At 67.4% G+C, this 27,327-nt stretch overlaps 2 protein-coding genes across 11 annotated transcripts in view; one reads left to right on the top strand and one right to left on the bottom strand.

Moving 5' to 3' along the window:
* Positions 1-444: 444 nt before the first annotated feature.
* Positions 445-6,210, top strand: CCNQ (cyclin Q). 4 transcript variants are annotated; one of them, XM_048832766.2, is made up of 6 exons: positions 445-537; positions 3,686-3,794; positions 4,092-4,278; positions 4,625-4,757; positions 4,944-5,171; positions 5,493-6,210. In XM_048832766.2, exons 2-6 carry the CDS (start codon positions 3,701-3,703, stop codon positions 5,580-5,582), a joined length of 732 nt encoding a protein of 243 aa, XP_048688723.1. In that variant the 5' UTR covers positions 445-537; positions 3,686-3,700; the 3' UTR covers positions 5,583-6,210. The 4 variants fall into 4 exon arrangements, with proteins under 4 accessions (XP_048688723.1, XP_048688722.1, XP_074978436.1 ...); XM_048832765.2 differs by lacking the exon at positions 445-537 and adding an exon at positions 580-856; XM_075122335.1 differs by lacking the exon at positions 445-537 and adding an exon at positions 1,040-1,115 and having other exon boundaries at positions 3,686-3,790.
* Positions 6,211-6,509: 299 nt separating this feature from the next.
* The window catches only part of ATP2B3 (ATPase plasma membrane Ca2+ transporting 3), a 46,486-nt gene continuing 25,668 nt past the window's right edge, over positions 6,510-27,327 (bottom strand). For 2 of the 7 annotated variants that reach the window (XM_075122327.1, XM_075122326.1), the window contains 12 exons: positions 25,524-25,765; positions 25,044-25,278; positions 23,645-23,824; positions 23,067-23,154; positions 22,755-22,861; positions 21,952-22,143; positions 21,426-21,639; positions 21,100-21,311; positions 20,146-20,253; positions 19,358-19,540; positions 15,736-15,892; positions 8,472-8,631 (listed from right to left, as the gene is read on the bottom strand). In XM_075122327.1, the coding sequence (XP_074978428.1) occupies positions 8,606-8,631; positions 15,736-15,892; positions 19,358-19,540; positions 20,146-20,253; positions 21,100-21,311; positions 21,426-21,639; positions 21,952-22,143; positions 22,755-22,861; positions 23,067-23,154; positions 23,645-23,824; positions 25,044-25,278; positions 25,524-25,765 (1,944 nt within the window). In that variant the 3' untranslated portion in view covers positions 8,472-8,605. Of the gene's footprint in view, positions 8,632-15,735; positions 15,893-19,357; positions 19,541-20,145; positions 20,254-21,099; positions 21,312-21,425; positions 21,640-21,951; positions 22,144-22,754; positions 22,862-23,066; positions 23,155-23,644; positions 23,825-25,043; positions 25,279-25,523; positions 25,766-27,327 lie in introns of all 7 variants that reach the window. The other 5 variants (XM_075122324.1, XM_075122323.1, XM_075122329.1 and 2 more) reach the window with 4 other exon arrangements.

Raw genomic sequence — 27,327 nt, 5'->3', positions numbered from 1 at the left:
CTTTAGGCCCCTCCCCTGACTCCTCCCCCTGCTCCCTAGGCCCCACCCCTCCCCTGACTCCTCCCCCTGTGCTCTAGGCCCCGCTCCTCCTCCTGACTCCTCCCCTGCGCTTTAGGCCCCTCCCCTGACTCCTCCCCCTGCGCTGTAGGCCCCTCCCCTCCCCCTGACTCCTCCCCCTGTTCTCTGGGCCCCACCGCCTGCACCTGTCTAACCCCGCCCCCGTCTCCCAGCACCACGCCCTCCCCTCTGCTCCTCCCCCCAGAGTCCTGGCTGCTCCTCATGTGATTGGCCAGTGCCACCTCGCGCCGAACTCCCGCATCGTTCCCGTGATTGGCCAGTTCTCCCTTCCCGCCCATCGCGCGAGGCGGCGTAGTGTGATTGGCCGTCGCCTCAGGCCTCAGGGCCAATCAGAGAAAGGCGCGAAACCGCGCAGGGAGCAAAGGAGCAGCCACGCTCTGCCTCCGCCGATTGGTCAGCCTGCCTCTTCTCTAGCCAATCAGAGGCGAGAGAAGCACCGGCCTTTCGGAGGACCTCGAGGTGGGTTGCCGGTGGCGGGTGCCTGTCCCGAAGTGGGCGCGGACGGAAGGGAAAAACCCGCGGGCCGCCCGCAGTGCGGAGAGCGGGGCGTCCAGCCGCCAGCCCCGCCGAGCTCGGGTGGCGCGGGGTGCGGGTTATTAGCAGGCACTTCTGGTGGACACCTACATCGGGACGGGAAGGGCGCCACAACCCGGAAGCGGCCGTGATGGGGCCTCCCTGCCGGCTACATCCGGGCACCGGCCACCGCGCGGCCTAACGACGGCCTGAGCCCCAGGCTGGCTCATGGGGAGGGCTCAAGCCGGCGAGGGCTCCTGATTGGGTGAGGGGCAGAGGTCACGTGGCCCCAGGGCGGCGGGAGGAAGTGACGCGGTGGGCCCATAGGGCAAAGCGTGACGTCATCGAATTAGTCCGTGACGTCACCGCGTTGTGTCACACGACACGCTGTGAAATAACGTGATGTCATCTCCCTGCAGAGTGATATCACCACTGTTGTCATGGCGATAGTGCACGGCCGGTGATGGCGCAGCCTTGGGGTGCTGAGCGCATCGCGGTCATCCTGAGTGATGTCATCGAGCGAGGTCACTGCCCCTCGTGACGTCACAGCAGGGCAGAGCTGGAGGCGGGTGGGGGCTGCGCCGGGCGACGTCCCCCCCCGAACGCGGTCGCCACAGGGGCCCCGTCCCCCCCCCGAACGCGGTCGCCACAGGGGGCCCGTCCCCCCCCCGAACGCGGTCGCCTCAGGGGGCCCCGTCCCCCCCCCGAACGCGGTCGCCACAGGGGGCCCCGTCCCCCCCCCGAACGCGGTCGCCTCAGGGGGCCCGTCCCCCCCCCGAACGCGGTCGCCTCAGGGGGCCCCGTCCCGCCGAACGCGGTCGCCTCAGGGGGCCCCGTCCCCCCCCCGAACGCGGTCGCCACAGGGGGCCCCGTCCCCCCCCCCGAACGCGGTCGCCTCAGGGGGCCCGTCCCCCCCCCGAACGCGGTCGCCACAGGGGGCCCCGTCCCCCCCCCGAACGCGGTCGCCTCAGGGGGCCCGTCCCCCCCCCGAACGCGGTCGCCTCAGGGGCCCCGTCCCCCCCCCGAACGCTGTCGCCACAGGGGGCCCGTCCCCCCCCCCCCGAACGCGGTCGCCACAGGGGCCCCCGTTCCCCCCCCGAACGCGGTCGCCTCAGGGGGCCCCGTCCCCCCCCCGAACGCAGTCGCCACAGGGGGCCCGTCCCCCCCCCGAACGCGGTCGCCACAGGGGCCCCGTCCCCCCCCCCGAACGCGGTCGCCACAGGGGCCCCGTCCCCCCCCGAACGCGGTCGCCACAGGGGGCCCGTCCCCCCCCCGAACGCGGTCGCCACAGGGGCCCCGTCCCCCCCCCGAACGCGGTCGCCTCAGGGGGCCCCGTCCCCCCCCCGAACGCGGTCGCCACAGGGGGCCCGTCCCCCCCCCGAACGCGGTCGCCACAGGGGCCCCGTCCCCCCCCCGAACGCGGTCGCCACAGGGGCCCCGTCCCCCCCCGAACGCGGTCGCCACAGGGGGCCCGTCCCCCCCCCGAACGCGGTCGCCACAGGGGCCCCGTCCCCCCCCGAACGCGGTCGCCACAGGGGGCCCGTCCCCCCCCCGAACGCGGTCGCCACAGGGGCCCCGTCCCCCCCCCGAACGCGGTCGCCGCAGGGGCCCCGTCCCCCCCCGAACGCGGTCGCCTCAGGGGCCCCGTCCCCCCCCCGAACACTGTCGCCGCACGGGGCCCCGTCCCCCCCCCCCGAACGCGGTCGCCGCAGGGCCCCCCCCCCGAACGCGGTCGCCTCAGGGGCCCCGTCCCCCCCCCGAACGCGGTCGCCTCAGGGCCCCCCCCCCCGAACGCGGTCGCCTCAGGGCCCCCCCCCCGAACGCTGTCGCCTCAGGGGCCCCGTCCCCCCCCGAACACTGTCGCCGCAGGGGGCCCCGTCCCCCCCCCGAACGCGGTCGCCACAGGGGCCCCGTCCCCCCCCCAACGCTGTCGCCTCAGGGGGCCCCGTCCCCCCCCCCGAACGCTGTCGCCGCAGGGCCCCCCCCGAACGCGGTCGCCACAGGGGGCCCGTCCCCCCCCCGAACGCGGTCGCCACAGGGGGCCCCCTCCCCCCCCCCGAACGCTGTCGCCGCAGGGGGCCCGTCCCCCCCCCCGAACGCGGTCGCCACAGGGGCCCCGTCCCGCCGAACGCGGTCGCCTCAGGGGCCCCGTCCCCCCCCCGAACGCGGTCGCCTCAGGGGGCCCCGTCCCCCCCCGAACGCGGTCGCCACAGGGGGCCCCGTCCCCCCCCCGAACGCGGTCGCCTCAGGGGGCCCCGTCCCCCCCCCCGAACGCTGTCGCCTCAGGGCCCCCCCCCCGAACGCGGTCGCCACAGGGGGCCCCGTCCCCCCCCCGAACGCGGTCGCCTCAGGGGGCCCCGTCCCCCCCCCGAACGCTGTCGCCTCAGGGCCCCCCCCCCGAACGCTGTCGCCTCAGGGGGCCCCGTCCCCCCCCCCCGAACGCTGTCGCCGCAGGGGGCCCCGTCCCCCCCCGAACGCGGTCGCCACAGGGGGCCCCGTCCCCCCCCCCCGAACGCTGTCGCCTCAGGGGGCCCCGTCCCGCCGAACGCGGTCGCCTCAGGGGGCCCCGTCCCCCCCCCCGAACGCTGTCGCCTCAGGGCCCCCCCCCGAACGCTGTCGCCTCAGGGGGCCCCGTCCCCCCCCCCGAACGCTGTCGCCGCAGGGGGCCCCGTCCCCCCCCGAACGCGGTCGCCTCAGGGGGCCCCGTCCCCCCCCCGAACGCGGTCGCCTCAGGGGGCCCCGTCCCCCCCCCCCGAACGCGGTAGCCGCAGGGGGCCCTGTCCCCCCCCCCGAACGCGGTCGCCGCAGGGGGCCCTGTCCCCCCCCCCCGAACGCTGTCGCCGCAGGGCCCCCCCCCCGAACGCGGTCGCCTCAGGGGCCCCGTCCCCCCCCGAACGCGGTCGCCTCAGGGGGCCCCGTCCCCCCGAACGCTGTCGCCTCAGGGGGCCCCGTCCCCCCCCGAACGCGGTCGCCTCAGGGGGCCCCGTCCCCCCCCAAACGCTGTCATTGCAGTGGGCGACGTCGTCCAGGCGCGGTGTCCTCCCCGTTGCGGTGGGGGGTTGCCGGTGAGTGACTTGCTGGTCTCACTCCCCAGGCGGCCGCGGGTGCCATGGAGCCCAACCAGGCGGCCAGCGACCAGACCGGGCCAGGATCCGCCGAGACCAGGAGCCATTTCAAGGTCACCCGGTTCATCATGGAGGCAGGTAAAGGCTGGGGCGCCGGGGGCTGCTGTGCTGGGGGAGGGAGGACGGAGGGGCGGTGTGGGGCACAGGGGAGACCGTGCTGCCGGGGGGCAGGGCCTGCTGGGGGAGATTGGGAGCGGCAGGGGGCAGCCGACCAGTGCGGGGCATAGAGGAGGTGGCCAGTCAATTGGGGGAGGCCTAAGGGGAAGCCGGCACCATAACCCTGAGGGGGAAGGGGGGCCATGGCAGGTGGGGAAGGGATGGGTGGTGTGTCGGTTGGGGGGCTCTGCCACCCCAGTGACACCTGCCTCCCCCCAGGGGTGAAGCTGGGTCTGCACTCCATCCCTGTGGCCACGGCCTGCACCATCTACCACAGTTTCTTCACGGCTACGGTGGCCCCGGGACCCTACGACCCCTACCTGGTGGCCATGGCTGCGCTGTACCTGGCCGGGAAGGTGGAGGAGCAGCACCTACGCACCCGGGACATCATCAACGTCAGCCACCGGTAACCCAACCTGCCTCCTGCTGGAGGTCCGCGCCCCATGCCCTGGGGGGTAGAGCCGGGGCCCTGGAGCCAGGACTCCTGGATTCTCTCCCCAGCCCTGGGAGGGGAGGGAGTCTAGTGGTTGGGGGCAGGGGTGGCTGGGAGCCAGGACTCCTGGGTTCTCTGCTTGATTCTGGGAAGGGAGCGGGGTCTGGTGGGTTAGAGCACGGGGGGCTGGGAGACAGGACTCCTGGGTTCTCTCCCAGCTCTGGAAGAGGAGTCAGGTCTGCTGGGCTAGAATAGGAAAGATGGGCGCCAGGATTCCTGCCTCCCCAACCCTACCCCCCACTAACTTCCCCCTCCCCAGGTACTTACACCCCAAGAGCGACCCCCTGGAACTCGACTCCCATTTCTGGGAGCTGCGGGACAGCATCGTCCAGTGCGAGCTGCTCATGCTGCGGGTGCTTGGCTTCCGTGTCTCCTTCCGGCACCCCCACAAGGTGGGTCCTCGGGGCGGGTCTGGGGCGCAGCGGGGGGAGACAGAGGGTTTGCCCTGAACCTGCTGCTCTGCCCTAGAAGGAAGGGGACTGGCGTTCTGTGGGGAGGGGCGTCTGGTGGGTTGGAGCTGGGGGCTGGGCGCCAGGACTCCTGGGTCCCCCCATCCCACCCCCCGTCTCTCCCTGCAGTACCTGCTCCATTACCTGCTCTCCCTGCGGCGGTGGATGAACCGGCACAGCTGGGAGCGGATCCCGGTCTCGGCGGCGGCCTGGGCGTTGCTCCGGGACAGCTACCACGGGGGGCTCTGTGTGCGCTACCCCCCCCAGCACGTGGCCGTGGCCGTGCTGGACCTCGCCCTGCACTGCTACGGGGTGGAGGTGCCCGTCCATGCACAGGCCCAGAAACCCTGGTGGCAGGTAAGAGAGGCAGGGACTTAGGCCGCACCCTAGGACCCTTCTGCTGGGGAAACTGAGGCATGGGGGGGGAAGTGGCTGACTCAGGGTCACAGAGAATCAGTTGCGGAGCCAGGGACAGAACCCAGACGTCCTGCCTCCCAGCCCTGCCTGCTCTAACCCTCTAAACAGCTCTGGCCAAGCCAGACAGCCCCTGCCCTGGGCCCAAATGGGAGCCAGCGCCCCCTAGAGGGGACAGGCCCCATGTCCCACTGCAGAGCTCCCCAGCGGTTCTGGGTTGCGTTTCCCACGCTGTCGCTCCCGTCTCCTTTCTTCCTCTCCTAGGTGTTCAGTGAAGATCTCAGCAAGGCTCAGATTGACCAGATCGTATTGGACCTGATCCAGATTTACACCTTGGATGCAGAAATCTCCTAACGGGGTCCGGAGAGCGACCCAGTGCTGGGGAGGGGACAGGCCCCGTTCCTGCCCCCCGAGCCAGCCAGTCTCTGCCCTGGGAGTGGATGGAAGCCGGCCCCCCTTAGAGGGGAAAGGCCTCATGTCCCATTCCCACCCCCTGAGTCAGCCCATCCCTGCCCCGAAGCCAGATGGGATCTGGCACCCCTTAGTGGGGAAAGACCCCAGGCTCCATTCCCACCCCCCTGAGCCAGCCAGTCTCCACCCTGGGCCCAGATCCGAGCCAGCACCCCCTAGAGGGTCAAGACCTCAGGCCCCGTTCCCTGCCCCTTCCCTGGCTTTGAAAACAGGGTGTTGGTTGCAGTCTGGGTGTCCTGTCCCACAGCCGTTACCCTCGCTGCCTGAGCTCCTACCGCGGGCCGGCTGCCTTGCTGGCTGCGCCCTGAGAAGGCCGTCGGCCCCTAGCACTGCGCCAGCCAGGCGGAGCGCTGCAGCTGCTGGGATGCAAGCTCCACACCGCCACATAACGTGCCCGACGGCTGTTAGTGACCTGGGTCCCGACCGGCCGCAGGGCTCCCCTTCCCCCCTGTCCACACCCGTCCCCGGCGCTTGGGCTGCTCGATCCGGCGAGTAAAGCTGTGCCCCTGAACCAGCCGTGACCGGGTTGTTCTTTGGGCTTTGCAGCGGGATTGGGCCTGGCTCTCATTTCACTCGCTGAGCCCTGGGCGTTGGCGGACGCCTGGGCCCGCCGCACGGCACTGGGTTCGAAAGCTTTACCAGCCGGCTGGGTCGCAAAGGGGGTGAGGGTAGGCTCACCACAGCCATGGTGGTGGTGGGGTTCCCCCCCATGTAACTGACTCTGCCCGCGTTTGCAGAGCGCCTGCATCGTCCCCGTCTTACTTCTCCCCCCGCCCCCCCTTGCCGGAGGAGAAACGGCATCCGGGTGAGTTATTTTATTAATTTTTAATAATATGAACAAACTTGATCGAGCCATTCAGTTGAGTTATATGCTTTGATCCGGAAATGGGCATGGTGGGGGGGTCACAATTTCAGTCCGAAATCCGCCCCCACACTGTGGGAAGGGGGGGCGGGGACACCCACAGAAACCTCAAGTTGATTTTTGTTTGGTCCTTAAAAAAAATCAAAGGCAGTCTGTGTGTGTCCCCGGTTGGAGGAAAGGAAGGAACCAGAACGGATCCCCCGCGTGGGTGTGCTTAGACCCAGCGAGGTTTACACGGCTGAAAAGTGTGCAGGGAGTGCTGGGTTTTTAAAGGTTTGTTGTTTTTTTTTAAATATATCTCTATATATTCACCCCTCCCCCGCCCCTCCCCCCGCCCTACTCTGTCAGTATATGTACAATATTGAATGAGAACAAGCTGGACGGACGGAGGTGAGATTTCCTGGATGCGCCCCCCAGGGAGTCGAGGGGCTGGGCTGGAGGGCAGAAGAGCTGTCCTCACCGGGGTGGGGCTACCCTTAGCCGGAAGGCATGGCTTTTGAGGGCGCTGGTGGTCGGACGCGGGATGAGGTGTGGAAATGGGAAAGGGGCCTCGTAGGAAATATGGGACCCCACCCCCATTGCTCCTGCCTCCCACACGGGGCTTTTGAGAAGGATTGTGCCAGAAGGGGAAATTGAGGCAGGAGCAGGTACTTGCCCTACCAGAGCCAGGGGTAGAACCCAGGCGTCCTGGCTCTCAGCCCGCTCAAACCACTAGCCCCCACTCCCCTCCCAGAGCCAGGGAGAGAACCCAGGAGTCCTGGCTCCCAGTCTCAGGTGGGGGATCTGAAGGTCTGTAAATAACACACAAGGGCCAGCCCTAGCTGGTGTGCCTGGGACAGCTCCCTCCACCCCCAGATCTCCGTGGTGACTGAGGGACCCCCGAGGAGGCTGGGGGCACACAGGGCAGGGATAGGCCTTGGGGCGTTGGGAACTCAGTGTCACTTTGGGAACCAGATCCAATGCCCCTCGCGCCCCTGCAGCACGCGGGCCCCGTCCTGGGCTGCAGCATCTCCCCACCAGCAGTGCTGGGGGGCCTAACACTGACAGAGACTTACAGCAGTGTTGCGGGGGGCGGGCACTGCCCCAGCACGACGGGGGTCCCCGGTCTGGGTCAGGAGGGTCTGTGCAGCTCCTGGTGCGATGGGGCCCCCATCTGGGTCGGGGGGCTACGTGGCACAGCGGGGGCTCCGCTCTTGGCTGGGGTCCAGCATGACAGGCCCCGATCTCCAGTGCTGTGGCCCCCCCACTCCAATGCTCCTGCCATGTTTTCACACCCAAGCCCTTGTTAAACACCGGCTCCAGCGCCCGACGACTTTAAAAAACAAAGAAACCAAAACGCACAATCTCCCTCCCGCTGCTCAGGCTGAAAATTTGCCCCGGGGAGGGGGGATGCTGGGGGGTGGTGGTGGTGGGAAGTAGCATGTGGGGCCGGCATGCGATGGTCAGTCCCATAAGACAGTCAGTCGGTATCGTAGATATATTGAGGCTATAGATCGCTAAAGGGGCCCTCGCCCCGCCTGCGGCAGGGCCTTCCTGGCCAGCTCCGGCACCGCCCAGAGTCTGCCGGGGCCGCGGGGCCCGGAGCGCACGCCGGGGTGGGGGGCGCGTGGCGCTGGGCCTCCCCAGAGAAACAGGGGCCGCTCCCAGCTCCAGCTCTGTCCGCAGCCAGTTCACGCTCCGACAAGCCGAAGGAGCCCGGGCCCCCCGTCCCTCTGGCTGCTCGATCTTCCTGCCCCCCTGCCGCGGGGCCAGCCTGCTGGGGCGTCACAGGGACGTTTCCATGCTGTGGAGCGGGCTGGCGGAGGCAGGAGACTTGGAGCCCTCGTCGGTGGCCAGGTAGACGCCGCTGTCGATGGCATTGTTGTTCTTGTTGGGGGTGGGCGGGGGGCTGGGGGGCCGGCGGGCCGCCTCGCTCTCCTCCGCGTCGGTGTCGTCGATCAGGGGGATGTTGTGGGTGTAGTCGTTCAGCAGGAACTCCGGGGTGGCCATGAAGTTGTGGATCGAGGTCTTGGAGTCCGGCTTCTCCAGCCCTTCATAGAGCGAGCTACGGAACGCTTTCACTACGCGGATCTGGCCGGAGGGACCCCGGCGGGCACAGGGCGGGCACAGGGGGCGGAAAAGGAGGGGAAAGAAAAGTGAGTTCTAGGCGCCAATCCAGGCAACAGGCCCGGGGGCAGCCTGCGGTCACTTGGTTACTGTCGATCCAGAAGAGAACCCAGGAGTCCTGGCTCGCAGCCCCCCCTGCTCTAAGCCGAGACCCCAGTCCCCTCCTGGAGCCAGAGAGAGAACCCAGGAGTCCTGGCCCGCAGCCCACCCTGCTCTAACCCCTGAGACCCCAGTCCCCTCCTGGAGCCAGAGAGAGAACCCAGGAGTCCTGGCCCGCAGCCCGCCCTGCTCTAAGCTGAGACCCCAGTCCCCTCCTGGAGCCAGAGAGAGAACCCAGGAGTCCTGGCCCGCAGCCTGCCCTGCTTTAACCCCTGAGACCCCAGTCCCCTCCTGGAGCCAGAGAGAGAACCCAGGAGTCCTGGCCCGCAGCCCGCCCTGCTCTAAGCCGAGACCCCAGTCCCCTCCTGGAGCCAGAGAGAGAACCCAGGAGTCCTGGCTCCCAGGGCCGGGAATACGTGATCAGCTCGAGCCTGAGCTAGCCGTCCATCTGTTCTGCACCGTCCCTCTGTCCATCCATCCGTCCCCTGGACACCCCCATCTCCGTGTGTCTCCTACCCCACCCTCCCCCCGCTAGCCGTCCTACCCCACATCCATCCCCTAGACACCCCCGTCTCCGTGTCTCTCCTACCCCTCCCTCCCCCACTAGCCATCCTACCCCACATCCATCCATCCATCCCAGTCTCTGTATCCTACCCCATCCCTCCCCCCGCTATCTGTCCTACCCCACATCCATTCACCCCACCCATGTATCTATCTATCCTATCCCCTATCCATCCATGCCCCCTCTCCCACTGCTCCTCCAAAAAGTCCATCCTCCAGCTCCCTGGGTCCCATCCCTTTTCCCGCCCCGTAGGCCCTGTGATGACCAGTCCCTGGCTCCTGCGCCGGGGCGGCCTGGACGTGCCCCCCACAAGGAACACGAGAGCGCAGAGCCGGCGGCTAGCGCCTACGGGCCATATGCAGCAGCAGAGGGGCTGGAGGGAGGGGAAATGGGGTGGGGGTGGAATGAGCACTGATCAAACAAAAAGAAAAAACAGCAACAGAAAAGTGGCAGAGCCTGTTGCCTGGGTTCAAAATTCCCGGACGCCTGGGTTCACTGTGGCCCCCGGGCTGGGGAGGGAGGGGAGTTTACAGCCTCCCCACCCTTTGCTGGGCTCCTCGAACAGGCATTTAACCCCGCCGCATCCTTCTGATGACGGCATAAAGAGACAGACCCCCCACCCCAGGTTCAATGGGCCGGCGCCCCATGGAGTCAATGGGGCCAGAGCCCCCCCAGCTGGGGACAATGGGCTGTTGCCCCATGGAGTCAATGGGGCCAGAGCCCCCCAGCTGGGGACAGTTGGCTGTTGCCCCATGGAGTCAATGGGGCCAGAGCCCCCCAGCTGGGGACAATGGGCTGTTGCCCCATGGAGTCAGTGGGGCCAGAGCCCCCCAGCTGGGGACAACGGGCTGTTGCCCCATGGAGTCAATCGGGCCAGAGCCCCCCCAGCTGGGGACAGTTGGCTGTTGCCCCATGGAGTCAATGGGGCCAGAGCCCCCCAGCTGGGGACAATGGGCTGTCGCTCCAGGGAGTCAATGGGGCCAGAGCCCCCCAGCAGGGGTAAAGGTCACCTTGCTATGGAGAGGCCACTTTACACCTCCCACTCCTCTTGTGGGGCAGGGGTTGCTCCATTTGGGAGCTGTTGCACCCATAGGAGGCATGGGGGGGGCTGCACTTGTTTGGGGGCTGTGCCCAACTCAGGACGGGGGGGGATTGATTCCGGGGGAGGCCTGGATCAGGGCCCAAGGCAGGAGGAGGAGGAGGGCCCTGGGGGGGTCCCGTTAAGAGCCCAGTGCCGCTCGCATGGTACCTTCTGGGGCAGCTGATCCTCCCACCTGGGCTCACCTGTTCTCCGGGCTGTGCAGTGCATTGTGGGTAGGGCCTGCTCCCAGCCAGGGGACGGGGTGGGGGAGCCCCCCCGGGGAGACAGCACATGCTAGAGCGGGAAGAACCCCCCCCACACATCCAGCGTGCCCCAGCCCCAGCCCCAGCCGATTGCCGTGGGGGTTGGGCTTTGCAGGCAGAACAGGGCAGGGGGTTACGTGTCACTGACCCCCCCAACCCCACTGGGGCAGTGCCGCACCTTTGAAAACTAAGCAAGGGGAGGGGTCAGCTAGGAGGGACTCCCCCTTCCTGGGAAACGGGGGTGCACTCAGGGGTTGGGAGTCTGTGAGTCAGAGTGTGTGTGTGTGTCCAGGGGAGTGGGAGCCAGGACTCCTGGGTTCTCCCCCCGGCTCTGGGAGGAGAGTGGGGTCTGGTGGTTAGAGCAGGGGGCCTGGGAGCCAGGACTCCGGGGTTCTCTCCCCAGCTCTGGGAGGAGAGCGGGGTCTGGTGGTTAGAGCAGGGAGCCAGGACTCCTGGGTTCTCTCCCCGGCTCTGGGAGGAGAGTGGGGTCTGGTGGTTAGAGCAGGGGGCCAGGACTCCTGGGTTCTCTCCCCGGCTCTGGGAGGAGAGTGGGGTCTGGTGGTTAGAGCAGGGGGCCTGGGAGCCAGGACTCCGGGGTTCTCTCCCCGGCTCTGGGAGGAGAGTGGGGTCTGGTGGTTAGAGCAGGGGGCCTGGGAGCCAGGACTCCGGGGTTCTCTCCCCGGCTCTGGGAGGAGAGTGGGGTCTGGTGGTTAGAGCAGGGGGCCTGGGAGCCAGGACTCCGGGGTTCTCTCCCTGGCTCTGGGAGGAGAGTGGGGTCCAGTGGTTAGAGCAGGGGGCCAGGACTCCGGGGTTCTCTCCCCAGCTCTGGGAGGAGAGTGGGGTCTGGTGGTTAGAGCAGGGGGCCTGGGAGCCAGGACTCCGGGGTTCTCTCCCCGGCTCTGGGAGGAGAGTGGGGTCTGGTGGTTAGAGCAGGGGGCCAGGACTCCGGGGTTCTCTCCCCAGCTCTGGGAGGAGAGTGGGGTCTGGTGGTTAGAGCAGGGGACCAGGACTCCGGGGTTCTCTCCCCGGCTCTGGGAGGAGAGTGGGGTCTGGTGGTTAGAGCAGGGGACCAGGACTCCGGGTTCTCTCCCCGGCTCTGGGAGGAGAGTGGGGTCTGGTGGTTAGAGCAGGGGGCCAGGACTCCGGGGTTCTCCCCCCGGCTCTGGGAGGAGAGTGGGGTCTGGTGGTTAGAGCAGGGGGCCTGGGAGCCAGGACTCCGGGGTTCTCTCCCCAGCTCTGGGAGGAGAGTGGGGTCTGGTGGTTAGAGCAGGGGGCCAGGACTCCTGGGTTCTCTCCCCGGCTCTGGGAGGAGAGTGGGGTCTGGTGGTTAGAGCAGGGGGCCTGGGAGCCAGGACTCCGGGGTTCTCTCCCCGGCTCTGGGAGGAGAGTGGGGTCTGGTGGTTAGAGCAGGGGGCCTGGGAGCCAGGACTCCGGGGTTCTCTCCCCGGCTCTGGGAGGAGAGTGGGGTCTGGTGGTTAGAGCAGGGGGCCAGGACTCCGGGGTTCTCTCCCCAGCTCTGGGAGGAGAGTGGGGTCTGGTGGTTAGAGCAGGGGGCCTGGGAGCCAGGACTCCAGGGTTCTCTCCCCGGCTCTGGGAGGAGAGTGGGGTCTGGTGGTTAGAGCAGGGGACCAGGACTCCGGGGTTCTCTCCCTGGCTCTGGGAGGAGAGTGGGGTCTGGTGGTTAGAGCAGGGGACCAGGACTCCGGGGTTCTCTCCCCGGCTCTGGGAGGAGAGTGGGGGTCTGGTGGTTACAGTGTGTGTGTGGCTGGGACCCCTGGGTTCCACCTGCGCTTCCGTCCCATGCTTCACTCTCAAGCTCCCTCTGGATTGGGGGGGTGCCCCGTCCTTTCTCTGAGCTCTTCGGGGCAGGGACAGCAGCAGGGGCCCTGAACCCGGGCGGGGTCTGTGCTCTGCCTGGCCTCTTGGGGCCTTCCCCCGGGTGGGATGGGAGGCATCTGTGCTGTGTCCAGGTCCGACCAACCCCGTCAGCCCCCCCAAAGCGGCCTTTTCCTTGGCAGGATTGTAATCTAGCCAGCGCTGCCTTCAGCCTAGCCCCCTCCCCAAGCCGTGCGCCATGCCGAGCAGGATGGGGCACCCCGGAAGGGCAGAGCAGGAAGACCCAGGAGATGGAGGGAGGGACAAAGGCCTCGCGCTGGGCCAGCCGAGGGAGGACAGACAGACACGAGGCATGCGAGAGCACGGTAAACGTTCGAGTATTCACGCCCATCCTTGCTGGATCTTAGCGGGGAGCAGGGGGGCTCATGCCATCGGCTCCGTGTGCCCATCCATGCCACGCACCCCACCCCCAGAGGGCGCAAATGAAGAGATGCGGGGGGGGAGGGGGATAAAGGGGCTGGGACAGCAAATAGAGCCCGGTAACCCCTCCGGGGTGTGTGTGTCAGGATTGGGTCCCTGCGGAAACAAAAGGGGAGGGAGGAGGAAAGAGGCAGAGTGGGAGAAAAGGGGTGCAAAGGTGGGGTGAACGTGGGCAAGGAGGCAGGACCCTCCACATCTGTCCACTAGGTGGAGCAAAAAGCTGCCCCCCAAGTTTGTTGTTTCCTGCACGCCCCCACGGTTTGGGGCTGCGCGTTGCACCCCGGGCTCACAACAGCGGCTCAGAGGGAGGCTGGTTTGGGCGGTTCGAGGCTCAGGACTCCTGGGTCCTACTCCCAGCTCAGCCTGGCTGGTGTGGCACGTTGCCTCAGTTTCCCCCTCTGTCTATTCACCCCGTGAGCTCTTTGGGGCAGGGACTGGGTACACACAGCACCCAGTGTGACAGGGGCCCCCTATCTGGGTCAGGATGGGGGGTGTCTCCACAGTATCCAGTGTGACAGGGGCCCCCGACCTCAGTTGGGGGGCGGGGTCTGTGCAGCTGCAGCCCCAAAGAATGGCATTTAGGGGAGGGCAGCTAAGGGCCTCCCCCCCATCGCTACAGTGTCAGATGGGCGTGAGCAGCCCGGGTTTGGTGGGGATCTCGAATACCCTGGCAGTAAGCAGAAAGCAAAGTCAGGGATGGGATGGGGGTGGTCAGGGCGAGGGGGGGGGAATGAGAGGTGTGATTGAAAGACCCTGCCCCCCCCAACACTCGAAAAGCACCAGACTCCTGGCAGCCGGACAGGTGGCTCCGTCCCGGCTCCTCGTGGCAGCTGGAAAGGGGGGGAAAAACGGGGGTTGACATGGGAGGATAGGGGGGAAGGCAGGAATGGGGGGAGCGTCTGGGGTTCATTTCAGGCTGCGGCTGGCGACAGTTTTGAAATGGGAGGCGGAATCCCGGGAGGGGGGGGGGGCTTGCTCATGGGTGTGTATTTGTGTAGGGTTAGGGGGGGTTTTTTTTTTGCACACCATAAGGTGGCAGCTCCCCCCCCCCGATATGGAGTTTCCCGGTCTGGGAAATGGAGCCAATGACCCTGCCTTTTTTTGTTCAGGGGTGAGCTCTGGAGGTCGGGGGCCGTTCAGCGCCCTGTACGACAGGGGCCCCCGATCTTGGCCACGAGGGGTCGGTGCCGCTCCTGGTGCGACAGGGACCCCATTGTGCAAGGCGCTGCACGTGTGCCTGGGAGAGCTCCCGGTCTGAGCCTCGCGCCCGTGGCCAAGCTCAGTCCCCACCTGGCTTGACCCCACGGTGGTTACGAAGGGCTGGACCATTGCTTTGAGCCCGGCCCTGCTTGGCAGGGGACAGGGGGACGTTACAGCCAGGTTCCCTCCCTGATCCCCACCCCCTCTTGTATTCTGGAGGGGCCAGGGCAGGGGAAGGGTTCGTATTCGGTTTCCAATCGCTCCTGAAATGACCCTGCCAGGCCGCCCGGCCGCAGATCAGTTCCTAAAAGAAACACAGCCTTCGTCAAGACCCCACTGGGCGCTGGCGGGGGGGGTGCTGGTAGGAGGGATGCGCGGGGCGGGGGGCAGAGGCGAACAGGACACACAGAGCTGTGTGGAGAGAAAAAGCAGCGAGAGATCGCGATCGGGGAAAAAAGCGTCGAGAGCAAGAAGTCGGGCGGGCTCATACTCGAAGGCTTACCCTGCGGGGAGCGGGGCGCGAAAGGACGACATCGAGCCACAGGGGAAGGCGGCACCGAGAGGCCATCCGCCCCCGGCCGCAGCAAACCCCACAGCCCCCTTACTTGGCCTGGAGGTATTTCTGCCCCCCAGGATGCTGGGACTCCACCCGGGGAAGGGAGCGACGGTCACCGCTTCCCTCACCAGCCTAGGCTTGTCACTATGCGCTTCTTAGAGGAGGAGAAAGGCAGTTTACTGGGGGAGGGAGCGCTGCAGATTTTCAGGGAGGCTGGGGGAGAGGGGGGCTGAGCAGCCCATCTAGCCCGGTATCCTGCCTGCCCCCATCTCAGAGGAGGGGAACAGAGACCACCCCCAGTGTTAACCCTCTCCCACGCCCGTCTGAGTGCGCCCCCGGTCTAACGTAGCCCCACGGGAAACAGAAATTCCTGATCTGATTTCTCTAACCCAGCCCCAGCCATGCCCCAGTAGCCCATCAATAAGCTTGGCTCACGTGAAGGGAGTCCCTCCAGCTTCACACCAAATCCGAATCTGATTCCTCTGTTCATTAATGGGTGTGTTCGGTGGTGGAATCTGGCCTGTTTGGGGGTCCGCAAGGGGCCAGGGCAGCATGGAGGTCTCTGACCTCTCCCCACTCCCAAACGGGCACGCACAGAAACACGGAGAAAAGGACACGGACCCAAACCCTGACTGCGAATGGGGCCAGATCCCCAGCTGAACGGGGGTGCAGCTGGGGAAGCCGCCCCGGAAGGACAGAAGAGGGAACCAATAAAGGGGTGGGGGGCGGGTGTCTGAATCAACCGGCTAAAGGCGAAAGAGAGAAAGCGACCGTATGGCTTTAGGAAATGGAAATCCGGCTCGCCTGAGGTCAGACAGAGAGCAGAGAGAGAACTGAAAATAGATAGGAGACCAACAGTGAGCATGGGGGGGCCGGGGCGGCGGGCGGAATGGGGGGGCCATAGGAGGCAGGGAGAAGGGGGGAGACGTTAAATCTGCCTTTTTTTGTTGTTCAAAAGCACACAAGCAGTAAGAGCAAAACGGTGACTCACTCCCGATGGTGGCAGAAGTGGGATTGCCAGCGGAGAGAATTACGTGAGTAGGGGTAGAAAGATTGGTTACTTCGTGCAGCTGGCTGAGGACCGAGGAGCGGCGCCGCACAGCCCCCTGAAAGGAGCCGCTTCTCTTGAAGGTGCTAACTACTTCCATCTAGGAGAGAGAAAACGAGACACAGAGACGTCGTCCGCGGTTGGCACTGGGCGTCGGGGGGAGGGGAACAGGGGAGGCGGTGGCTGCGGAGATCTGGGGGCTTTGGTGGGAGGACTTTAAAAAAAAAGAAGCCCAGGCCGGCTGCTGGGGTCGGGGGGAATCTCGGCTTGGGGTCAAAACAACGAACCCGCTTGTGGGGGTGGAGACGCCTTGGAACGGGGCACCCGCCAGTGGCTTGGGAAGCAGCCACTGATGATCTTGGGGGGTTCCCCCGCCCCCAAGCAATGGCTGGAGCCGAGGAGGCTGGGTAAACGGGGAGGGGGGTGCTGGTGGGGGCTGGATGGAAATCGGCCTCGCTCCATTGACGGTGGCTGGCTCGTGCGGAGGTTCCTGCTGGCTAAGGGACCGTGGGAGCATCTGTCTGACCCGGCCACGGGGTCCCTGGATCAGATCCCGGCCGAGCCAGGGCAGGCTCGGAAGAGACGCGTCCCGTCGTGATTTGCACTGCACCCGTGAAGGAGACTCCACCACGACCCCGGCGGAAACCGTCCCAGGAGCTAACTCCCCTTGGCCTTGAACACCGGCCCCTTCGTCGCAGCCTGAACCGGTCTGGTTCGACCTGCGGCTGCCGGCTCATGGGGCACCCCATGTCTGCTCCCCGCGGAGGGCTGGGATCCACTCGCCCCTCAGCCTCAGGGCCGGCCCTCGGGCTGGGCCCCACAGGCGGCTGCCCGTGGGGGCACCGTGCAGCTGCCAGGGTAGGGTCAGAAAGCGTTGCCGGCTGGAAGGGGAGAGCTGCACGGGGAAGGCAGATTTCTCACTGCTCCCTCCCAGTGGGGATCAACTTGCTCCTCGGGCTCCTCTGGGCCTAACCCTTCCATCGGGCCCACGGCTCCGCTCGGAGCTGCTCCCGCTGATCACCCCGGTGCTGGAGGCAGGATCCAGCAGAGGCGCACCAGGGCCACATCCAGAGGGAAAGTCACCCCCCCCCCCCGGCTCTTGCTTGGCCCCACAGATTATCTGCCCCGCCCCAAGTCCTTTGCCGAGTCCCGGCTTCTCAGGATTGAATTTGAATTGGTTTGGAAACGGGTGCGCTCCGCCTTGAATGGACGTGCCGATTTCAAATCAAGATCCCTGACCGATTCCTTAAATCGACCTCCGCTAAACCAGATTGAGTGCGTCCACACGGATTGCAACTAAATCAGTTTAAATCCATCCCTTAGAGGGCGTGGCTGCGTCTTTCAAAGGAGCGATGGCCGATTGACACCAGCTGGTTCTGGGAGCCAGGACTCCTGGGTTCTCTCCCAGCTCGGGGAGGGGAGTAGGGCCTAGCAGTCAGAGCAGGGGGGCTGGCAACAGGAGAGCTGGGTGCGTGCAGAGATGCAAAGATGAGCAGCTCTCTGTCCAAGCCACCATGAGCCGGGCTCTGTCCCTCACGTTAAGAAAGGAAAGGAAACGAGTTACAAGCTGCCACGTCCCTCCGAGAGATGCCGGCTGCAATCAGAAAGCAGGTTAGTAACCGCGGTCCTCTGAAGAGGGCCCATCTAGCCCGGCATTCTGCCTCGCTGCTTCAGGGCGCCCTCGTAGGAGCTTATGGCCGCCCGGCCCTTGGGAGAAACATCGTCTGATCCCGTGATTGTCGGAGGTTGGTTTATACCCTTCCCGACGCTCGGTTAGTTCCTCAGACCGCCCAGAGCTGGGCCCAGAATGGGAGCTGGGGATTTCCCTCTCCGCAGAAAAGTTCCATTCACCTTCCCCCCCTTTTCCACAACACTGTCCTGGGAAAACGTCAACTTCTCCTAGTTTTTCGAAAAAGGGGATTGGCAGAAAAATAAAATTTTCCGCCCCTATTTCAAAACCCGTTCACTTTGACGACTGAGCCCTGGATCATTTTGGCCATACACTTTGGAGTATTTGTGGTTGGGCTGAAGATGACCCCAAACTGTGTATTTTGGGCCCAAAACTCTATTTTAGCTGAAACCCCCCCCCAATTATTCTCATCCCCTCCCCTCAGAGAGAGAATTTTTGGTTGAAAACTTCTGAAAACTGGATATTTTTGACCCAAAATGGCCCAAACCCAATGTTTTTGACCGAAAACTGCAGTTTTTGGTCTGAAAACCAGTTACCAGAATTTGCCCGAACCAGAAAGTGTCTGACCCCAAGCGGAGTAAACTTGGCTGAAAACTGCCTGGTTTCACTCCAGCACTGAGTACTTTGGGCCCAAAATCTGAACATTTATCAGGCCAGAACGATTCTTTGCCCCAGCAACCAAACACTTTGAATATTTCCAGCTGAAAACTTCGGGGCCCCCTCCCAAACGAAATCCTCGTTTTGTAGACAAAGCTGGAGGAATCGTCGACCAGGTCCGGTCGCTGATATTCCTGGGTTCTCTCTGATCTCATCCGCTGAGCTCCTGCCTGGGGAATTCCTCCCAGCAGCCAGACAAGGATGCCCGGGAATGGCCCCAGAGTGAATTGGGCTGTCGCCCCCTTAAGAACTGGCACCTTATAGCCAGCCACAGCAAGTCCAGCTCCCTCTCCCGCATCCTGTGGGGGATGATGGAGACGTTTCCCAAAATAACCTTAACTCTGCCCACTCCCCATCCTGAAGTGTGCCCCTCACACCCTGGGGTCAGAGATACATGACGGAGTGCAGTGGGCTCAGGAGGGGGCCATGCAGGGGGCAGAGTTAAGGTTGGGGGCAGGGGAAGTCACATCTCCCATCTGGGGCTCATTCGGCTACAGGACCGGGGCTGAAATCCATCCCTTAGGGTATAAGGTCTGTGCAGAGCCCTGCTAGGGGGCACTACGGGACTACATGTAAATGATGGGTTGGAGATAAACTCTCTAGGCAGAGGGAGGGTCAAATGACAGCAAAAACCCTGGGGTCCTGGCTCCTCACCAGCCATGCCTGAGTTTGCGGAGAGCCTGACCCAATCACTCTGAGAAGGAGAGAGCTGCCCCATTCATCTCACTAGGGTGCGAACTCTGATACCCAGTGTCCGTACCCACAGCAAGTTAGAGAGGGGGCAGGTTGTGAACTGGGCGACAAGAAACACCCCATTCTGGTGTCCTGAGTGGCTTAGGAGATGCCCTCCCACCCACCTATGGATAATACCATGGGTGCCCATCTAGCCCCAGATCGGACTCAGGACATCTGGGTCTCCTATTCGTTTGAGCGGGAATTGAAGGCGGAAACAACAGGGCCATGAGCCAAGTGGCCACCGGATCCCCTGCTCAGGGCTAGGAGATTCCTGGCTGTCTCTCTCCTCCCCGTCATATCTAGGCACAAAAGCAAAAAGGGGAGTGGGGAAGGGAGGCGGGCGAGCTTGTTGACACATTGGTGGGGTAAGTGGGGTCCCACATTCCCCAGTCCAGGCACAAGCGTGAAGGGGCGTGGAGGGGAGGTCAGAAAGGGAGGCGGATTAATGCATTGGTGGGGGCGGTGGGATACCCCGGGCCCTACCTGGGTCTGGATGCGGTTGAGGCCGCGGAACCAGAGGATCTGGCCACGGCGCAACTCCCGCTCAGCGTGGTCTATCTCCTCCTCGTCCTCTGCCATCTCCTCATCCGTGATCTCGTCCTTGCCGGGCCCATGCCCTGCCTCCTTCAGGCATTTCAGGTGGCTGGTGGGGATGGTGGCGATCAGCTGCAGGGGAAATCAGAGAAGGGGTTAAACCTGCCCCCAGCGCACACAGAACCCTGAACCCCCCACCCCCCACAATCACTGCCCTGGAACTGGGGAGAGAACCCAGGAGTCCTGGCTCCCAAGCTCTATCCATCCACCGCTGGGTGACGCCCATGACTCTGAACACAGTGAGCGCCCTCGAGGGCTCGCACCCTATTTAAAGTCTCAGGATGGGAGGGTTCTGCTCCGCTGCTGGGGAGCCACTGGACGGAGAAATGGGCGCCTTGACGTATGAGCCCGGACGCCTGGGTTCCCTCCCCAGCCCAGGGGGGTCTGTGTGTCTGGTGGCTAGAGTAGGGGAGGCTGGGAACCAGGTCTCCTGGGTTCTCTCCCCAGCTGGCGGGGGAGGGGAGGGGTTGGTGTTCAGAGTGGGGGAGCGGTGCCGGGAGCCAGGATGCCTGGGTTCTCTGCCTAGCTGTGGAAGGAAGTGGAGGCTGGTGGGTGAGAGCGAGTAGGATAGGGACCCGGGACTCCTGGGTGCTCGCCCCAGCTCCGGGAGGGGGGTCAGAGTGGGGGAGAGGAGGCTGGGGGCTTGGGGGAGGCGGGGGTCAGAGGAGGGGTCTCACCTGTCCCCACACGAGCTCGCCGACCCCCACGAAGAGGCACCAGAGCCATTGTTCGGCGTCGAGGGGCGAGCAGCTGAACGGCTTCCCCCCGAACTGCACGATGACGATCTGCCGGGGAAGGAGACGGGGCTGAGCCGCAGGGCGGCCGGGGACAGCTGGGCCGAGCCCCAGGCAGGGTCCGTGCAGCGCCTGGGGCGGCCGCGCTCTGGGTCGGGGGGGCCGCGCTCGGCGTCGGGGGGTCAGGGTCCGTGCTGCGCTTGGGGCGGTCGCGCTCTGGGTCGGGAGGGGCCGCGCTCGGCGTCTGGGGGGGGCAGGGTCCGTGCAGCGGCTCAGGGGGGGGCAGGGTCCGTGCAGCGCCTGGGGCGGCCGCGCTCTGGGTCGGGGGGGGCAGGGTCCGTGCAGCGCCTGGGGCAGCCGCGCTCTGGGTCGGGGGGGCTGCGCTCGGCGTCTGGGGGGGCAGGGTCCGTGCAGCGGCTTGGGGGGGGCAGGGTCCGTGCAGCGCCTGGGGCGGCCGCGCTCTGGGTCGGGGGGGCCGCGCTCGGCGTCTGGGGGGGCAGGGTCCGTGCAGCGGCTTGGGGGGGGCAGGGTCCGTGCAGCGCCTGGGGCGGCCGCGCTCTGGGTCGGGGGGGGCCGCGCTCGGCGTCTGGGGGGGCAGGGTCCGTGCAGCGGCTCGGGGGGGCTGCGCTCCGGCTCAGGGGGGCCGTGCTCCGGGTCGGGGGGCAGGGTCCGTGCAGCGGCTCGGGGGGGCTGCGCTCCAGGTCGGGGGGCCGCGCTCCGGCTCGGGGGGGCAGGGTCCGTGCAGTGGCTGGGGGGGTCCGCGCTCCGGCTCGGGGGGGCAGGGTCCGTGCAGTGGCTGGGGGGGTCCGTGCAGTGGCTGGGGGGGTCCGCACTCTGGCTCAGGGGGGGCCGCGCTCCGGCTCGGGGGGGCAGAGTCTGCCCAGCCCCCCAGGGCACCTGGATGGCGAAGGTGCCCAGCACGATGGCGCAGAAGATGGGGTTCCCGGAGACGCCCCGGAAGACGTTGCGCTCGCCGTGGATCTTGCGGGCGTTCACCTCGTTGAAGAGCTGCATCAGGACGAAGGTGTTGAAGATGATGGTGTAATGCTCCGAGGGGGGCGCGTGCAGGGGGGCGTTCCGCCCACTGTCGATGTCGAAGAAAATCTCCCCTGGGGGAGGGCAGGAGGGGGCGTCAGGGGCAGACCCGGAGACCCCCGCCCCCCGCCCGGGGGCCCATCTCCCCCGGCCCCCCGCCCGGCCCCCCGCCCGGCCCCGGCGCCTACCCGCGAAGAGCAGGGTGAAGATGATGCCGAGCTGGTAGACGCCGTGGCCCACGATGTTCTTCATCATGGTGCGGGAGACGAGGGGCTTGTCGCGCCCGTAGGGCTTGCGCAGCAATAGGGCCTCGGTGGGCGGCTCGGTGGCCAGCGCCAGGGAGGCGAAGGTGTCCATGATGAGATTGACCCACAGCATCTGCACCGCCTTGAGCGGGGAGTCCTGGCGGGAGGAGGGGGCGGGGTCAGCGCAGGGAGGGGCGGGGCCGGCGCTCGGCGGGGGCGGGGCCAGGGGCCGGCGCGCGGAGGGGGCGGGGCCAGGGGCCAGCGCAGGGAGGGGCGGGGCCAGGGGCCGGCGCGCGGAGGGGGCGGGGCCAGGGGCCAGCGCAGGGAGGGGCGGGGCCGGCGCGCGGAGGGGGCGGGGCCAGGGGCCAGCGCAGGGAGGGGCGGGGCCGGCGTGCGGAGGGGGCGGGGCCGGCGCGCGGAGGGGGCGGGGCCTCCCTCTGCACGCGCCATCCTGCTCCCTGGCGCCCACCTGGGTGATGCAGGCGCCGGTGAAGGCCACCGCCACGGCCACCACGTTGACGGTGAGCTGGAACTGCAGGAACTTGGAGATGCTGTCGTAGACGTTGCGGCCCCACAGCACCGCCCTGACGATGCTGGAGAAGTTGTCGTCGGTCAGGATGATGTCCGAGGCCTCCTTGGCGACGTCGGTGCCGGCGATGCCCTGCGGCGGGCACAGCGGGGTCACGGGGGGGGCAGCAGCCCAGGCCCCCCCCCACCGCCCAGCGAGGGAAGGGCCGGGGGCTCGGCCCCTCGCACCCACCCCAGGCGGACCCGGGGGCCCAGGGGGCTCGGCCCCCGCACCCACCCCAGGCGGACCCGGGGGCCCAGGGGGCTCGGCCCTCGCACCCACCCCAGGCGGACCCGGGGGCCCAGGGGGCTCGGCCCCCGCACCCACCCCAGGCGGACCCGGGGGCCCAGGGGGCTCGGCCCCCGCACCCACCCCAGGCGGACCCGGGGGCCCAGGGGGCTCGGCCCTCGCACCCACCCCAGGCGGACCCGGGGGCCCAGGGGGCTCGGCCCCCGCACCCACCCCAGGCGGACCCGGGGGACGCCGGACGGGGGCGCTTGCCTGGGGACGGACGGACGGACGGGCAAGTGCAGCAGTGCATTGTGGGAAATCCCCTTTCCGGGGGGGGGGCAGTTTGGGGGGAGGCCCAGCGGCACCCTTGGGGCTTCAGACGCCAGACGGGCCCCGGAGTGCCCGGGGGGCCGGGCAGGTGCAGGGGGCTTGAAGGGGGCGTGGGGCTGGGGGGGCCCCGGGGGGCATCTCACCATAGCAAAGCCGACGTCGGCCTTCTTGAGCGCCGGCCCGTCGTTCGTGCCGTCCCCCGTCACGGCCACGACCTGCCGCTGCTCCCCGATGGTGCTGTCGATGATGCCTGCCGGGGCGGGGGGCTCAGCGGGGGGTGGGGGCCCCGACAACCCACCCCCTTCCTCCTCCCCCGCCAGCTCCCCACCCTGCCTGGGCCCCATGAGCACCCCTCCCCCATGGCCTCCTCTCTGCCCCCCATCCTCACCCCACACCCCCAAAGCCCCCTCCCCCCTCCCCCCACATGCCTTGGGTGGGGAGGAGGGAGTCTGTACCTTTCACCAGGGTGTGTTTATCAGTGGGGGACGATCGGGCCAGGACCCTCAGCTTGGGCCAGATCTTATCCAGTCGCTCCTGCTCAATCTGGGGGGGAGGGACACAGCTGGAGACAGCAGCTCGTGGTGGGGGACCCCCCCCCACAGGACCATCCAGCAACAGGACCACCTCCCCGGCCTGGGGCAACCCCCCCACCCCAGAGTATGAACCCTCCCCTAGAGCAGCAGCAGTAGTAGGGCCGTTAACCCCCCCTCGGGTGGGCAGGGGCCGGCAGCGCGAGCGGGGCCGTTATCCCCCCCCCTCGGGGCCGGCGGCGCGAGCGGGGCCGTGATCCCCCCCCCTCGGGGCCGGCGGCGCGAGCGGGGCCGTGATCCCCCCCCCTCGGGGCCGGCGGCGCGAGCGGGGCCGTGATCCCCCCCCTCGGGGCCGGCGGCGCGAGCGGGGCCGTGATCCCCCCCCTCGGGGCCGGCGGCGCGAGCGGGGCCGTGATCCCCCCCCCTCGGAGCCGGCGGCGCGAGCGGGGCCGTGATCCCCCCCCTCGGGGCCGGCGGCACGAGGGGGGCCGTGATCCCCGTACCTCTCCCTTCTCATTGCGGATGCGCCGGTTGAAGTCCTTCCCCTCCAGGCACAGGAAGTCCTCCCCAGGCTGGAGGATCCCGCACTTGGCGGCGATGGCCCGGGCTGTGTTGATGTTGTCACCCGTCACCATCCGGACAGTGATCCCGGCCTTCTGGCATTTGCAGATGGCCTCGGGGACCTGGGGTGGGGCAACGGGACCGGATGGAACCCAGGAGTCCGGACACCTCTCTAACCCCCGTCCCCTCCCAGGGCTGCGGAGAGAACCCCGGAGTCCTGGCTCCCAGCCCCCCTGCTCCGACCCTGTGACGTTAGGGACACAGACAGGGAGCGTCTAGATCGTTGTTGCAATCACGGTCAGAAAGTGGCACCGAATCTTGCACAGAGAAGGCCCAGGAGGCGGCGGTGTCCCGGCTTTGTCGTTGACGGGCTCGGTACTTGGCCTCACTGCGTCTCGATTCTAAGGCCTCAGTGAAGCATCTGGTCAGAAAGGACTTTTCTCAGTAAGGGCCCAGTCCAGGAACCCGTCACGGACAACGGACCTTGGCAGACTCGTACGTGCACCATGGCGGCCGCCTGCAAACTGAGTCATGGCTGGGCAGGTGAGTCCAAACTCCTCCTCGCTGCTGTGTAAGAGCGGAGGGGCCCTTCCACGGGCAGGAGACTCTCACAGGCCCTGGAGACCCCTCCATCTTGTCGTCAGTCCTGCGTCCGGCCTCTGGAGGGACCTGGCTACGCGGAAGCTCTGGACCAAGGGCTGAAGGACCCGTCCCAGCTGGGGATGTTCTCCAGAGACTGGACGGGAACCTGCAACCATCACGGCTGCAAGCCCGAACCAAGATCTTTGCCAGGACTGGATGTCACCGATTCCCTTTCACCAACTCTAGCGCTCATCTCGGTCTTTTTCCTCTTGTGAAGAACCCTTTAGATTTTAGATTCGAAGGGACTGGCAACAGCGTGATTGGTGGGTAAGATCTGACTTGTATATTGACCGGGGTCTGGGGCTTGGTCCTCTGGGATCGAGGGAACCTTTTCCCTTTTACTGGGGCATTGGTTTTCATAACCATCTGTCCCCATAACAAGGGGCACTGGTGGGGACACAGGGAAACTGGGGTGGGAATTGCTTGGGTGACTGGTGGTTAGCCGGTGGGGTGAGACCGAAGTCCTCTCGGGCTGGCTGGTCTGGTGCCTTAGAAGAGGAGACCCACCAGCCTGGGGCTGTAACCTCCCTGCTCTGAGCAACTGATGCTCTCAGAAGTGTCCCACCAAAGGCAGCATCGTTAAGCCCACCAGCCACCCTCCCCTCCGAGCGCTGGGCAGAGAACCCAGGAGTCCTGGGTCCCAGCCCCCTGCTCTAACCACCCAACCCCGCTCCCTTCAGACACCCCAGTGGGTGGTACCTCGGGCCGGACGGGGTCCTCAATGCCGACCACGGCGATGCAGGTGAGCTCGCCCACGATGTCGTTCTCGTTCTCCCAGTTGGGCTCCGGGCCGGCGGCGAAGTCCCGGAAGGCCAGGCAGATGGTACGCAGCCCCTCGCACGCCATGGGCTCGATCACCTTCTTCACCATCTCGTCCCGGTCCCGCGGGCGGAAGCTGCGCACCTCCCCACTGCTGCTCAGGATGTTGGAGCACCTGGACGGGGAGACGCCTGGCTCAGACCCAGCCCCTAACCCTAGCCCTAGGGAGGGGGCTGGTTAGACGGGACCCCTTGCCTGGCACGGAGACGCAGCTCCCCTGGGGCGGGGTGGCCGGTTATAAGACAGCAAGGTGCAGCCACCTCTGGGGCAGGGTGTGGGGGCCAGTGTCCGCAGACCCCTCGCCAGGCACGGAGATGCAGCCACCTCTGGGGTGGGACGCAGCGGCCGGGCGGGACTCACTTTTTGAGCAGGATCTCGGAGGCGCCCTTGCTGAAGACGCGGAAGCCGCCCTGGGGCAGGCGGGTGACGGTGCTCATGGACTTGCGGACCGAGTTGAACGTATAGACCTTGTAGAGCTTCTCCTCCGGCAGCTGGTCGCGCACGGGCTGGTAGTCGCGGTGCAGGTCCCGCAGGAAGCCCAGCAGGGCGCACTCCGTCTTGTTGCCCACCTGCCGCGGCAGGCCCCCGTCCTTCTCTGGAGGCTGCGGGGCGACGGGCGTCAGGGCTGTGGGCTTCCCCCCGGTTCCCCCCGGCCCGGCCGCGTTCCCCCCGGGCCCCCAGCTTCCCCGTGTCCCCCTCCCCAGCCCCGCCACGTCCCCCCTTGTTCCCCCCAGCCCCTCGGCTCCACCACATTCCCCCTCGTTCCCCCCGGCCCCGCCCCGTGTCCCCCTCCCCAGCCCCACCACATCCCCCCTTGTTCCCCCCAGCCCCTCGGCTCCACACATTCCCCCTCGTTCCCCCCGGCCCCGCCCCGTGTCCCCCTCCCCAGCCCCGCCACGTCCCCCCTTGTTCCCCCCAGCCCCTCGGCTCCACCACATTCCCCCTCGTTCCCCCCGGCCCCGCCCCGTGTCCCCCTCCCCAGCCCCACCACGTCCCCCCTTGTTCCCCCCAGCCCCTCGGCTCCACACATTCCCCCTCGTTCCCCCCGGCCCCGCCCCGTGTCCCCCTCCCCTCCCCAGCCCCGCCACGTCCCCCCTTGTTCCCCCCAGCCCCTCGGCTCCACCACATTCCCCCTCGTTCCCCCCGGCCCCGCCGCGTTCCCCTCCTGGACCCCCACCTCTGCCCTCCCCAGCCCCACCACGTCCCCCCTTGTTCCCCCCAGCTCCACACATTCCCCCTCGTTCCCCCCGGCCCCGCCCCGTGTCCCCCTCCCCAGCCCCACCACGTCCTCCCTTGTTCCCCCCAGCCCCTCGGCTCCACCACATTCCCCCTCGTTCCCCCCGGCCCCGCCCCGTGTCCCCCTCCCCAGCCCCACCACATCCCCCCTTGTTCCCCCCAGCCCCTCGGCTCCACCACATTCCCCCTCGTTCCCCCCGGCCCCGCCCCGTGTCCCCCTCCCCAGCCCCACCACATCCCCCCTTGTTCCCCCCAGCCCCTCGGCTCCACCACATTCCCCCTCGTTCCCCCTGGCCCCGCCCCGTGTCCCCCTCCCCTCCCCAGCCCCGCCACGTCCACCCTTGTTCCCCCCAGCCCCTCGGCTCCACCACATTCCCCCTCGTTCCCCCTGGCCCCGCCCCGTGTCCCCCTCCCCTCCCCAGCCCCGCCACGTCCACCCTTGTTCCCCCCAGCCCCTCGGCTCCACACATTCCCCCTCGTTTCCCCCGGCCCTGCCCCGTGTCCCCCCCCCCAGCCCCGCCACGTCCCCCCTTGTTCCCCCCAGCCCCTCGGCTCCACACATTCCCCCTCGTTCCCCCCGGCCCCGCCCCGTGTCCCCCTCCCCAGCCCCGCCACGTCCCCCCTTGTTCCCCCCAGCCCCTCGGCTCCACACATTCCCCCTCGTTTCCCCCGGCCCTGCCCCGTGTCCCCCCCCCCAGCCCCGCCACGTCCCCCCTTGTTCCCCCCAGCCCCTCGGCTCCACACATTCCCCCTCGTTCCCCCCGGCCCCGCCCCGTGTCCCCCTCCCCAGCCCCGCCACGTCCCCCCTTGTTCCCCCCAGCCCCTCGGCTCCACACATTCCCCCTCGTTCCCCCCGGCCCCGCCCCGTGTCCCCCTCCCCAGCCCCGCCACGTCCCCCCTTGTTCCCCCCAGCCCCTCGGCTCCACCA

The sequence above is a fragment of the Caretta caretta genome, chromosome 23 (genome assembly GCF_965140235.1).
Source record: "Caretta caretta isolate rCarCar2 chromosome 23, rCarCar1.hap1, whole genome shotgun sequence".
NCBI lineage: Eukaryota > Metazoa > Chordata > Testudines > Cheloniidae > Caretta > Caretta caretta.
Note: the sequence above shows the minus strand (reverse complement) of the source record. Positions and strands in the feature narration are given on the sequence as shown.